Raw genomic sequence first — 12,585 nt, forward strand, 5'->3', positions numbered from 1 at the left:
GGGCCCGAAAGAAGGATTGAACGACGATGCAGAACGAAGGAACGAAACGATGTGGATGACAGCGGCACGACTTGATTGAGTGTTTTGGCGGATTTTTCCTTCAACCCACAGCCCCTGTCGCACTATATACCACTGGATGGTTGTGCTTTTCATTTGCATTCTGCATTGGGACGGCGTTCACATACCGGGCCCAAAGGGCCACGGTGGGATTGGTGTTGAAGACTTTGGATCTAATTTCTTTTTCTCTTGCACGATTTAGAGGCAAGCAAATGGGTTGCATGGTACGGCTTGGCTATTCACGAAGAAACGGAGTCTATAGGACCCAGCCTTACTTGGCTGGTGTCAAGACAAAAGCATCAGCTTGGATACAGATGCTGAACATCGATAAAAAATTTCAATAGAGGAAGATCTTCCCTTCAACCATGACTCCGCTGCTGGTGACATTTTGGGGCGCATGCTATTGCCGGACGCATGAAAAGGGGGGCACGGCATGTCAGCCGAGGCACACGTTCTGGGTTCATCGTCTTCGAGCTACCACAGTTGGCGGCGGTTTCAGGCATGTGGCTTACCGCCTGCAACAGCCTGGCAGCCTGACAGCCACTCGATGGACCCACTCTGGAGTTAGCCTCTTCACAAGGCTTCGCTCGGCGCAAGGGCGATGTCTTCGCCCTCCCCACCGCAGCCAATGACCATTGCAGCATACAAGCCTTCGCGAAGGGTCTGCGACCGACAGCATCATGCAGGTGCAGAAGGCTAGGAAAATCTCTTCCGCACAACGGGGCATAGCCACTCCGCTCGCTCGCCTATCCATGCCCTGCTTGCACCTGCTTCTTCCTCGTGCCGGTTTATTTTTTTTTCATCGATCCCCGTGAGGCTGCAACGTGCTCCGCAATTTTTTTTCGGTTCGTTGTCGTTGGAGGAGAAGGAGGAGGAGTCATCGCCATGTCACCTCCCTCCCTCACTCACCAACCTTTTTTGCAATCCCACGGATCGGCACGCAGCGCCCAGTCCAGCCCACCCCGGGCAGGGCTACCGGTCAGCATTTCTCATGCGCATCCTTGCACACGCGCAAGCAACGGTTACAGTAGCGTAGCAGCAGCGGGCGGGCGCACACGTCCCCTATCTAGATTTATTGTTGTTCATCTCTTTGTCTTGCACACGCTCACACCTTCCTAGCATGTGTGGTGTAACCGCGGTTCTGCCTTCTTCCCTTTATTCCCGGCGCCTTTTACTACTGCCACCCTACCCAAGTTCATCATCCCATGCACCCGGCAACTATATTTAGGCGAGGGACGCCTGCTCATTGAATTTTTTTCCTTTCCAGCCTCTTGCTTTTATCGTTCTTGTTGTAAGGTGCGGTTACACACACACCGTAGAATGACGCACTGCAGAAGTTCCGCCCCCATCCGAGCTGTATGTACGAAACCGTGCGAGAAGGAGAAGCGCAAGGTTTCGTATGGGTACGGGGTTGATGGGTTGCACGGAAAGGATGCAAGCCACGGTAGTGCGTGGGAGGGGGCGACAAGTAACAAGAAAAGGGTTAAGCGTCGTCGCGCCTAGCAGTGGTGCTGCTCTTGTCAGCATGCATGGACAGATGATGACTACAGTGGTGATGGCAAGTTCATCGTGCCCTGCCGGAGAGCATGATTACGTATGTTTGTTTGTTTGCTGTTGTGGTTGTTGTTGTTGTCATCGTCGTCGTCGTCGATGCGGTCAATCCAATATCATAACGAACCGGGGATGGCTGGCCGCCCGGTGGGTTCCTTCTTCGCTAGTCAGGTCGACACGCAGGGCATGGGCTCACGTGTTGATGATGAGAATGACGATGGCGTTCACCAAAAGTCGGAGGGAAAAGGCGGTCAGGTTGGTGGCATGCGATGTAGCGGCCTGACCCGTAGGAAAAAAAAACCGTTGCAGCGTTCCTCCTTGTTCTTTTTGCCCGCCTCTGTTGTTTGTGTAGAGGGATGACTGCAGTCCGTACGGTTGCTGACGATCAGTGCATGCCGCGTTCCGGAATCCTTCCCCGTGCGTGTCCGCTTGCGGACGTGGCTGCGAGCTGAGGCCTTTTTCGGCCATGACCCGCTGATACGTTAATGCAGGCGTCGTCTGCTGTGCCAACAAACAAGCAGTCATGATTACGGCCATGATTATGTCGACGACGATGGTGCTGATGATGATGATGATCACTGGGCCGCTGCGGAAATTACGGCTTTGCGCTGACTGGCGCGCGCTCTGGCGGCACAGAGAGCGGGCATCGCTTCGACGATCTCGTCGTCCCCGCTCGTTGGTGTTGGCTGAGATGATGAGGATGAAGCGGTCGCGCGTTGGCGTTGGACGGCGTCGCTTTGGCTTGTTTGAGGACCAAGCGCGCGCGTGGAGCTACTCGCGAGCGCACGCACTCGGTTGTCTGTGGCACGGCCGGCATTCGTACTGTGGTACGTCCGAGCTGTGGGGGAAAGGATCCGGAAGGATTCCAGATGGGAAGGCTGTGCAAGCCACTGCTAGTTATTAGCTGGTGATTGACGTGGCGCCTGAGGCAGTCATTCAGGGTCTATCTTGTCCGGCCTAAGTTCGGACAGCCCTACGGCATTTCCAGGATAGGAAGGTGGGGCGCGGCAAGGTCTTGCCGTGTCACTTCAGCACAGTGTCTTGAGCCTGTCCGCCTGGTGCTATCTCTACGACGGTTGTTTCGCTCATCCGCCTCAGGCCATGGTTACCTGCTGCTTATGCGCGCGAGATAGGCAACGACTTTAGCCGCTCCGAGCACGCAACGCTGCCCCGCCTTTGACTCACAACGTCACACCCATTGCAACCAGCATTCCAACCTCACAGTTGTGAAACCTCTACAGCACTAGAAGCTCGTCTAGCTTGGCTTCAATCGACATATATAGGCGTACTCAGTTCGATTTTTCTACCTACAGTGATCTGTTAACGGTAAGTGTGATGCTTCGTTTCTCTACCACCACCATCCCCAGCATGATACAGTCATGAAGTGAAGCACCATGTCTGTTATCGGAACAATTGCAGCGGGCCTTTACGGGCCCGAGGAGTCATAAGACTCAAATAGCTTTTCAATAATAACTGCACTCACTCTTCACGATTCTATAAAGCTGACGCCGGCCCTGTAAATTAGGATTCCCTCATTTTTCTTCGCCAAAACTTTCCATCGGGTCGAAAATGGTAGACCCAAGCGGCTTCAGTGTCCGGCCACCAAAAGGCCCCGAGGAGGTAAAGTCCCTCTGGTGGCCATGGATGCAATCGCTAGGCTGGGTAAGTACCAATTCCACCCACAACCACTTACTATCCCACTCAAAACACACCCCCCCTCGTACAAACCCAACCCTCCACAACCCCCTCTAAACTCTCCCGTCTCTCCTCCCAGAACCGCGCCGAAGAAGACTTCACCACCCACTGGCACTCCTCCGGCGGCAACTACATCGTCCTCACCCACAAAGACCCTTCCTCCCCCTCTTCTTCCTCTTCCCCCTCCCCACCCGAAAACGCCATCGACCAAGCAAAACCAAAACCAAAAGCAAAACCCGTCGGCATCATCCTCCCCCTCGCCTACCCCAACAACACCGGCTGGCTCGGCTTCTTCGTCGTCGACGCCGCGTACCGCGGCACCGGCGCCGGCGGCGGCCTCCTCTTCCGCGCCGCGCTCGACGACCTCGCGCGCCGCGGCGCCCGCCGCGTCGGCCTCGACGGCGTGCGCGAGCAGGTCGCCACGTACGGCCGCCGCGGGTTCGTCGAGCGCGGCCGCGTGAAGCTGATGCAGGTGCGGGCGCAGGCGCAGGCGACGTCGGGGGAGGTGGGGGAGTTGGCGGCGGTGCAGCAGGAGGACGAGGAGGAGGACTTGGGTGGGATGGCGGCGGCGGTGGTCGTTAAGACTTTGGATGAGGTGCGGCCGCCGGCGCTGGTGGCGGCGGATGAGCGGGTGACGGGGTTGCGGAGGACGGGGCTGTGGACGGAGGAGCTGTTGGCGGGGCGGGGCGATGCGTGGGGGTTTGCGGCGGTGGTGGGGGGCGAAGAGAGCGGTGGCGGTGGCGGTGGCGATGGGAGGGGAGGGGATGAGCGTGTGCTGGGCTTCGTGCTTGTGAGGTCCTGCCAGCATGGATACCGCGTGGGTCCGCTGTATGCGCCGTCGCGCGGCTGGGCGAGAGCACTGCTCCTGCGGGCCATGCAGAAGATCGAGAGCTTCGGTGCCGCGGCCGCGGGGAAGTCGCTGGTCGCTGAGGTGTGGGGTGAGAATCCCGTGGCCGTTGAGACGTTCGAAGGGCTGGGTTGGGAGTATAGTGGGATGGACTACTCGCGCATGTGGCTGAACGGGGAGGAGACGGAGGCGCAGAAGAAAGGCGGGTTGGCGGAGAAGGAAGTGTTTGCTTGGTTCGATGCTGGGGAGGGCTGAACGCAAGTGCTCTCCTCTCTCGTACACGCCTAGATATTCAGTGACGATCTCCCCTTTTCAGACTTTTCTGGACCTTTGTTGGAAGTGGAAGTCCATATTTGATTGAAACTATCCATTCCCATTACTTCATTATCGAGACAGAACAGACCATATTACATAAAAACGCGCTATTACTAGGCGGTCTCTCTGCCAGTCCCAGCCTTGTACCTCGCCAACGTCCTTTCCCGACAGACCTTATGGTCTACAATAGGCTTCGGGTATCCATTCTTTTTCGCTACGTCCTCCGCTCCTCTGCCGTACGGGTCATGGATGGCCTTGCCCTTCACATCCCTCAACTCAGGAAGCCATTTCCTGATGTACTCGCCGTCCGGATCGAACTTCTCGCTCTGCAGCAGGGGGTTGAAGATGCGGAAGTACGGCTGGGGATCGACGCCGACGGAGGCGGAGAAGCCCCAGCCGCCGTTGTTGCTGGCGAAGTCGCCGTCGATGAGGTGCTCCATGAAGTAACGCTCGCCCATGCGCCAGTCGATGAGCAGGTCCTTCGAAAGGAAGGAGGCGACGATCATGCGGCAGCGGTTATGCATGTAGCCCATTTGGTTGATCTGGCGCATGGCGGCGTCGACGATGGGAAAGCCCGTGTGCCCGCTGCACCAGGCGGAAAAGTGATCGTCGTTGTACTCCCACTCGACGTTGGTGTACTCGTACTTGAAAGGCTTGAACATGCTGCATCACTGTCAGCCCATGCCGTCCTGCCTCTTGGCTCGGGAGTGCACCTTACCAGATGTACGGGCAATGTGCTAGCACATGTTTGTAGAAGTCTCTCCATGCTACTTCGCTGATCCAACCCGCTATGCCGGCATTTCCGCCGTCTAGCTTCTTCGTAGTATTCGCTTCCCTTGCCAGCCGCACACTTGTTCGTGCCGCCAGCGTGCCGGCCGAGTGATGCACGCTTAGCATAGCAGTGCTGTTTGCCGCGGGGAGGTTGCGCGCATCCTTGTACTTGGTGATCTTCTGCCCGAGAAATTTCTCCAGCCGCTCTCGCGCCTCGTGCTCGCCGGCCGGCCACAGAGAGGCCAATCGCTTCTTCGTCTCCGGATCCAGTCGTTTGTTCTCTGGCGAGTCGGGGATCTTCGATTCGAAGATGTCCTTGAATTTCTTGCGGGCGCCTTCGGGGTTCTTCTCCGGCTTGGGATGCTCATCGAGAAGGTCGGGATGCTTGTGGACATGGGCGAGCCACGAGCGGAACCACGGGCTGTAGACGGCGTATTGCTTCCCTTGGCCGGTTTGGAGGGCGCCTGGCGGGACAACGACGTCGTCGTGCACGACGGTGAAGTCGATGCCAGCGTCCAGGCACTTTTTGGTCAGCCGCGCCTCGCGCCGCAGCTCGTCTACCTCGTACTCCATGTTGCAGAAGACGTGCTTCGCACCCCATTCATTGCACTTGCCCAGCAGGTACGGCATCACGTCCTTGCGCTTCTCGACGGTCTCGACCAGCAGTGGGACGTCCAGCTCCGCCAGGTCCTCCTTCAGCACGGCCAGGGTGCGCAGCTCAAAGTCGACCCGCGGGGCGCCGGTGAAGTGGGCCTGGTAGTCCTGCGGCGACACGACGAAGATGCAGATGAGAGGGGCGCCGCCCTCTTTTGCCTTCTTTGCCGCCAGACTCAGCGCTTTGTTGTCAGAGATTCGCAGGTCCCGCTTGAACCAATGAACGACGGCGTCCCCAAGTTTTATTTTGGCGCGCCGTTCCGCAGTGTCGGCAACGGCCTTCTCGAGCACCTCGATCGGCCGGGGGATCTCATTGTTGTTGTACTGCTCGCACCGCTCGTTGGACATTTCGGCCGGGTAGTAGTCGCGCTGGACGATACCCAGGCGCTCTTCAATGCGCGAATGGTCGAAGTGTTTCTTGGTGCCATTGGTGGACTTGGATTCCTCTGGGCGGGCACTAGAGGAGCGTTTGACGGCTTTGGGAGCGGGCTGGGATTCGGCGGAGCGCTTGTTGGATGCGTTGCCTGTGGAGTCGGAATATCCGACCGAGGCGGGTGCTGCCTTACGTTTAGCAGGCATGTTGGCCGGTGTAGATGAATGCAGTGCCCTTGTATTCAAGAATCTAGGCTGGTGTCTCGCGCAATGCACGCGTCCCGGGCGGAGAAGTACGCGTGAAAGGACATGCATGGAAGAAGGACAAAGAAACACGCTCCCTGTGGCATGGTCGGTTCAGCCGCAGGCAGGCAGCACTGGCCCCTTTTGTCCAACTGGGCGGTCATTGGCGCATCTGATCCGGAGTGGTGAGATGCGATCTGTGGGCAAGATCGAAGCCAGATCTATCATGACGTCCATCGGGTGTGGCCCGTGCTCGGCCATTCTTCGCTGACATCATCACATCATGAAGGGGAAGCTGTGGCTGTCAGCTGCAGTCTAAACCTCACGGTCCCATGGCTCCCTGCAGCCAAAGCGCTGGGGTGCTTAGACTCTAATAGGTAACGTCGGCCTGAAACTCTAACTCCATCGTTGCTATATCCGGAAGCATTGGCGATATGCTTCAAGGCCTACCTTTATCCGATACTATTACTCCCACTTCTCACAAACACCCCACCCATGCTCGCTGTCGCATCGGCTCACGCCCACACTTCCGATCACTCACCCATGCCATACCACTGTGTCGGGAAGTACCCACAGAACCATCTACAACCCTATTGGCGGAGACAGCCATAGCTAAGATATCATCAGCGGCTCGGTGGCGGGCGGGAAGGCGCTCCCGACCGTTGCATGCACCTACCCGCATCAAGCTGCGCCGCCAAGCCAGTCTCCCCGCTCACTTGACTCCATGGCGCAGGTACATAGCAGACGACGTCGGCCCACCTGAACATCTGCCGGCGCCTATGAATCGGTACTCGCCCGCCTGATCTACTGAGCCACGTCTCGGTCCAATCGTCAACAAGGTATCAGCCAGGAACCGCGTCAAGAGCTGGGGGAGCATTGCTGCAGCAATGGCATCGTCATCGCAAGACTTCGTCAAGCCCTGGAGGCTCCCTGCTCAGAAAACATACATCTTCACCAACGCCAACGTCATCGACCCCGTCGGAGGCACACTTCTACCGGATGCAACAGTCAAGATATCCGGCGGGCTGATCGAATCAGTCTCATCTGACACAGCCCTCTCGGGCGCCGAGGACGCGACCACGGTCGACCTGGCCGGCAGATATATATGCCCCGGCCTGATCGACGCCCACGTCCACGTCGTCGCCGCACCAGGCGAGGCGGACCTAGCCGGGTGCGTCGCCATGGACGCCGCCGTCTCCATGACGCGGCAGCCATTCGTGGCCAAGCAGATGCTGGCGCGCGGCTTCACGACGGCGCGCGACTGCGGCGGGGCGGGGCTGGCGCTCAAGCAGGCCATCGCCGACGGCGTCTTCCCCGGGCCGCGGCTGTTCATCGCCAACCACGCCCTCTCGCAGACGGGCGGGCACGCCGACTTCCGCGGGGCGCACGACCACACGCAATGCTGCGGCGGGCACGTCACCGGGCTGGGCGTGCTGTGTGACGGCGTGCCCGAGTGCATCAAGGCGGCGCGCGAGCAGCTGCGCACCGGAGCCGACTTCATCAAGATCATGTGTGGCGGCGGTGTTGCGTCGCCGACGGACGCGCTCGAGCACACGCAGTTCACGGCCGACGAGGTGCGTGCCGTGGCCGAGGTCGCGCGCGGGTACAACACGTGGGTGACGGCGCATGCGTATACGCCGCGAGCCATCCGGCACGCTGTCGACAACGGCGTCACGGGCATTGAGCACGGCAACTTCATCGACGAGGCGACGGCCGAGTACATGGCGGAGAGAGGGGTGTATCTGACTCCGACGCTGATTGCGTACGACGCCATGGCTCGCCGGAAGGGCTTTCTGCCGCCGGAAAGTCATGTGAAGAACGAGGAGGTGCTGGCCCAGGGCTTACAGGCGCTTGAGATTGCGTCCAAGGCGGGCGTTACCATGTGCTACGGCTCCGACTTGTTGGGCCCGCTGGGGATGGAGCAGGCGGGCGAGTTTGGGTTGCGGGCCAAGGTGCTGAGCGCTGGGCAGGTGTTGCAGAGCGCAACGGTCAACGCGGCGAAGATGTTAAGGCAGGACGGGTTCCTGGGGCAGGTCAAGGCGGGATTCGCAGCCGACATGCTGGTTTTGAATGCGAATCCGTTGGACGACATTCAAGTGCTGGACCGGCCGGCGAAGCACCTGCTGGCAGTCATCAAGGACGGACGCGTGTACTCGAGCAGGTGGTCGAAGTTGGCGGAAGACGTAACGGTAGACGAGGCCTTGATCGAGTGATGGCGTAGGAAACCAGAGAAATCGATTGGAGGGCTCCGCGCTGACGCACCCCGCACTCACTGTTGCCGATCTCGCAGTGGCCCGTGAGCGATGTGCGTCGCAGTCAGATGCTCACCGGTGCTTGCTTTATCTTGCCGACTACTAGCAGTCCTAGCACGTGTTTCTGGCAATTAATTAACGCGGAGTGGACGGGCTGTTCGGTGCAGTGGCTGGCATGCGGCTGGCATGCGGCTCTCGGCTGATGGAAGGCGCCGCCAGGAGCTTGCGGCCAACGAGCATCAAGCATCAGGCATCAAGCCTTTGACAAGCTCGACGGGGTGGAGGACGATGCGGTCGGAAGGGACGGCGCGAAGCCGGGCACAGCAAGGGTGAATGAAGGTCAAGGCGCCACATGATGGCCATCTCCGACGTGCGACGGCCGGAGCGAGCGAGTCAGCGGCTGCCATCCCCGCCGGCCGCAGTTGCTCAAAGCTGCCCAGGCTCCACTTTCCGCCCTCTTGCGTGCTTGCAGCTTTCCTGCACTCTGCGCCCGAGGAAAGGATAGACAGGGCATCTGCACTGATCTCCCCAAATGATTCAATCAGTCTGCTGCTGACTGCTGCGCCGCCACTTTCCTCCTCTCTCGTCCTTTTCCTGGCGCCATCTGCACTGCGCGCGCGCGCGCTGAATCACCATGGCCGAGCACAAGCTGCCCTGGCGACAGTTCGTCATTCTCTGTATGCGCCCACTCTCCCCTGCCCCCTTGCGCGCCCGCGCCGCTGATCGCACTCGCAGCATTATGTCGCTTTGCCGAGCCCATCGCCCTCACGAGCGTGTTTCCTTACTTGCCCGAGATGATCGAGTCCTTCGGCGTGCCCAAGAACGAAATCGCAAAATGGGCCGGCGCCGCCTCCGCCATATTTAGCCTGGGCCAGTGCCTGACGAGCATATTCTGGGGGAGGGCCTCGGACAAGTACGGGCGCAAGAGAATCATCCTGCTGGGTTTGACGAACACTATGCTCACTAGCTTGTTGTGGGGCTTCTCTACCTCGCTGCCTATGGCTCTGACGGCCAGAGCAATACAAGGTGCCGGAAATGGGAATGTGGGAATCCTCAGGACTATGGTGGCCGAGTTGTGCCCGTGGAAAGTGTGTATAGCTTCTCCAAGAATTTTCGACCCCTCTTCTCACAACCTTGATACAATATAGGAACTGCAGCCGAGAGCGTTCAGCATAATGCCGTTAATCTACAACATAGGCAGTGTCTTTGGCCCGGTACGGAATCCACGTTCCTTGTAATCGCTTGTTCGTCTTACTGACATTCCCGATTAGGCAATTGGTGGAGCATTGTCGAATCCGCTCGGCGTTGATGTATCGAAACCCCGTGGCGACTCGTTCTTCGAGAAGTTCCCTTTTGCTCTCCCAAACATCGTCGGCTCCCTGCTTTTCCTCACCGGCATAATCACCGGCATCCTTTTCCTTCATGTGAGTGTTTTCGATTTGCCTGGTTCTACTGCAAAACTGATCCTTCCAAGGAAACGCTGGAAACCAAAAAAGACGAAACAGACTACGGCTTGATACTAGGCGAAAAGCTCGAATCCGCCTTCAACAATCAAATTGTGAGAGCGAAGAATGTGTGGCATAGAGCGAAGGGCGAGGAGACGGAGCCACTGCTCAAGCACGCCGACTCCTCCATGTCAAACCAGGATGGCGACGAGGACCAGACGAATGATGACCCACGCAATCGGGCGGAGCAGAAGCACGTCACGATCCGTGAGGTCCTCACAGTACAGTCCGTGACCAATCTGGTCATATATACTGTTTTGGCCATGCATTCCATCGGCTATGACCAGGTACATGCTATAGCCCTCTTGAGACACTGAATTCCTGCTTACGGTTCCAGCTCCTCCCTGTCTTCATGCACCACCCGGCTCACCCCCGTGATGGCTCATCGTACGACCCCGCCAACCCGCTCAAGTTCTCCAACGGCTTCGGCATCAAGTCCAAGAACATCGGGACCATGTTCACCTTGTATGGTGCGCTCTGCTTCCTCTTTCAGCTGTTTTTCTTCCCGCCGCTCGCTCGGCGTTTCGGTGTCTTGCGCTGCTTCCGCGTCGTGTCACTTATTTTCCCTGTCGTCTTCCTGATCACCCCCTTCACCGCACTGCTTCCAGACCAAACCTCCCAACAGGTCGTCTTGTTCCTGATCATGACGGTCAAGGGTTGCTGCACTACGTTCGCATTCCCCTGCAGCACCATCCTTCTCACAAACAGCGCGTCCTCGCTTCGCGTGCTCGGCACGCTCAACGGCATCGCTACGTCCGTATCTGCCATTGGTAGAGCTTCTGGACCGGCGGTCGGTGGCAGTCTCTTCACTCTCGGCGTCAAACATGGTTACGTCATCGCGCCGTTCTGGATGTTCACTGCCATCTCCCTGATCGGAGCCGTGCCAGCCTTCTTGCTTGTTGAGGGTAAGGGGTTTGGACCTGACGACGAGGACGAGGATGAAGAATCCTCGGGTGATGAGGACAGCGTCGCAGCCAAGGCAGCCGGACGACAGTCTGCAGCCGGAGCGAGGGGTCTCGACGGCGGAGACGAGGAGAACAACGACCGTGTGGGAGATCTACTCAGCCGTACCACAACCTTCTCGTCAATTGCATCCGCTGCCATCAGCGATGAGGACGAGGATGAAGATGGGACCAACGGCTATCCGATCAGCGCAAGCCTGCCGGCGGAGGCGCCGCACCGGCCGCCACGTGTGAGTCGGGCGCCATCGACGGTGAGAAGAAGGACGAGCGTGCCAATTGGTATGGGCGGCAATGGTTTGAGGAGGTACAGTTCGAATCTCGGTGTAACCAGAGATGGGTACGGAACCGGACAAAGCTGGGGCGGCTGATTTCCTACGTCGTGCTGGGCCATTTTCGGGACATACCGTCTTCTCTTTTCATTTCAAATTTGTCATATACATGGGTTCTTGAGGAATGCGCAGATACCCAAGCTGTGCAAAGGAAAGACGGCGTTAAAGAGTTGAATAATTATATTGGTCTAGCCACGGAGGTTAACAGAGATACACATCGTCTAATCACGGACCGCCAATGTTCTAGCATTTCTGCGGACTGCGAGCTCGACACGTGTGATGTATGTTCGAGTATCTGCTAGAGGGCCTGCCCCCGTGGAAGCTCTATCTCGGTCCAACCGACGGCAATGTTGATACGCCGGATTGGACTGGGACGAGACGAAGCAAATCTGGCCCAGCCGATTGCCAGTGACAACGTGGCGGGCCGTAGTTTCAATTGAAGAGAGTATTATGTCCTGGCGTCAGCAACAAATTTTATCCTACGTGCTCGACCACGGCTGTTCCCCATCAGCCGGAGCTGACCGGCGGGATCAGCGCAACCTCATCGCCTTCATTGATCGTCAAGCCGGCATCGCCATCATCCAAGTCGATGTACTGCAGGTTCACGGTCACGGCGCAGCTGTCCAGCACCGCCGCCTTCATGCCCGGGTAAGCGCGTTCCAGCACGTCGAACAGCCGCGACGCCGGCAGCGGGGCCGCGAAGGGCTCGGCGTCCTTCTTGGTGTACGTCGACGCGGCGGCGAAGTAGAGCAGCTTGAAGTGCCCGGCCGGCGGCTTTGCGGACGCCATGGCGCTTCTGTTCGTCTCGTTCTGCGTACTACGAGTTGAAGCCTACCTCATGCGTCAGCAAAGTTGCCACGAGAATGTTCGTGAGAGGCGCGCGACGAAGCGTAAGGTGGGGTTGAGCGTTCAGAAAGTGAAGAAATTGGTCCGCAGAGGTGGCTGCGTGATAGCAGACCTCGGATAATACATGCTATTTTTGTATCTCTTCATGCTAGGGTGTGTTGAGAGCAGGCGGGAGAAGGTGTACGT

The 12,585-nt window shown here is 58.3% G+C and overlaps 5 protein-coding genes across 5 annotated transcripts; 3 read left to right on the forward strand and 2 right to left on the reverse strand.

Annotated features, from left to right (window-relative positions):
* Window positions 1–3,177: 3,177 nt before the first annotated feature.
* Window positions 3,178–4,405, forward strand: BKCO1_100029 (gcn5 family acetyltransferase; the record flags this gene model as incomplete). Its single annotated transcript, XM_020269670.1, has 2 exons — window positions 3,178–3,270; window positions 3,383–4,405. The coding sequence occupies 2 exons, from the start codon at window positions 3,178–3,180 to the stop codon at window positions 4,403–4,405; spliced, it is 1,116 nt and encodes a 371-aa protein (XP_020135507.1).
* Window positions 4,406–4,578: 173 nt separating this feature from the next.
* BKCO1_100030 (deoxyribodipyrimidine photo-lyase) lies at window positions 4,579–6,469 on the reverse strand (the record flags this gene model as incomplete). The annotated part of the gene is made up of 2 exons (XM_020269682.1): window positions 4,579–5,128; window positions 5,184–6,469. 2 exons carry the CDS (start codon window positions 6,467–6,469, stop codon window positions 4,579–4,581), a joined length of 1,836 nt encoding a protein of 611 aa, XP_020135167.1.
* A 923-nt stretch (window positions 6,470–7,392) lies between these two features.
* Window positions 7,393–8,718, forward strand: BKCO1_100031 (amidohydrolase; the record flags this gene model as incomplete). The annotated part of the gene is made up of 1 exon (XM_020269693.1): window positions 7,393–8,718. The coding sequence occupies one exon, from the start codon at window positions 7,393–7,395 to the stop codon at window positions 8,716–8,718; it is 1,326 nt and encodes a 441-aa protein (XP_020135168.1).
* A 673-nt stretch (window positions 8,719–9,391) lies between these two features.
* On the forward strand, window positions 9,392–11,592 carry BKCO1_100032 (major facilitator superfamily transporter; the record flags this gene model as incomplete). The annotated part of the gene is made up of 6 exons (XM_020269704.1): window positions 9,392–9,434; window positions 9,493–9,845; window positions 9,906–9,971; window positions 10,029–10,181; window positions 10,232–10,549; window positions 10,600–11,592. 6 exons carry the CDS (start codon window positions 9,392–9,394, stop codon window positions 11,590–11,592), a joined length of 1,926 nt encoding a protein of 641 aa, XP_020135169.1.
* A 468-nt stretch (window positions 11,593–12,060) lies between these two features.
* BKCO1_100033 (molybdopterin synthase sulfur carrier subunit) lies at window positions 12,061–12,342 on the reverse strand (the record flags this gene model as incomplete). The annotated part of the gene is made up of 1 exon (XM_020269715.1): window positions 12,061–12,342. One exon carries the CDS (start codon window positions 12,340–12,342, stop codon window positions 12,061–12,063), a length of 282 nt encoding a protein of 93 aa, XP_020135170.1.
* Window positions 12,343–12,585: the final 243 nt, after the last annotated feature.

This window comes from Diplodia corticola (genome assembly GCF_001883845.1).
Source record: "Diplodia corticola strain CBS 112549 chromosome Unknown scaffold1, whole genome shotgun sequence".
NCBI classification, from domain to species: domain Eukaryota; kingdom Fungi; phylum Ascomycota; class Dothideomycetes; order Botryosphaeriales; family Botryosphaeriaceae; genus Diplodia; species Diplodia corticola.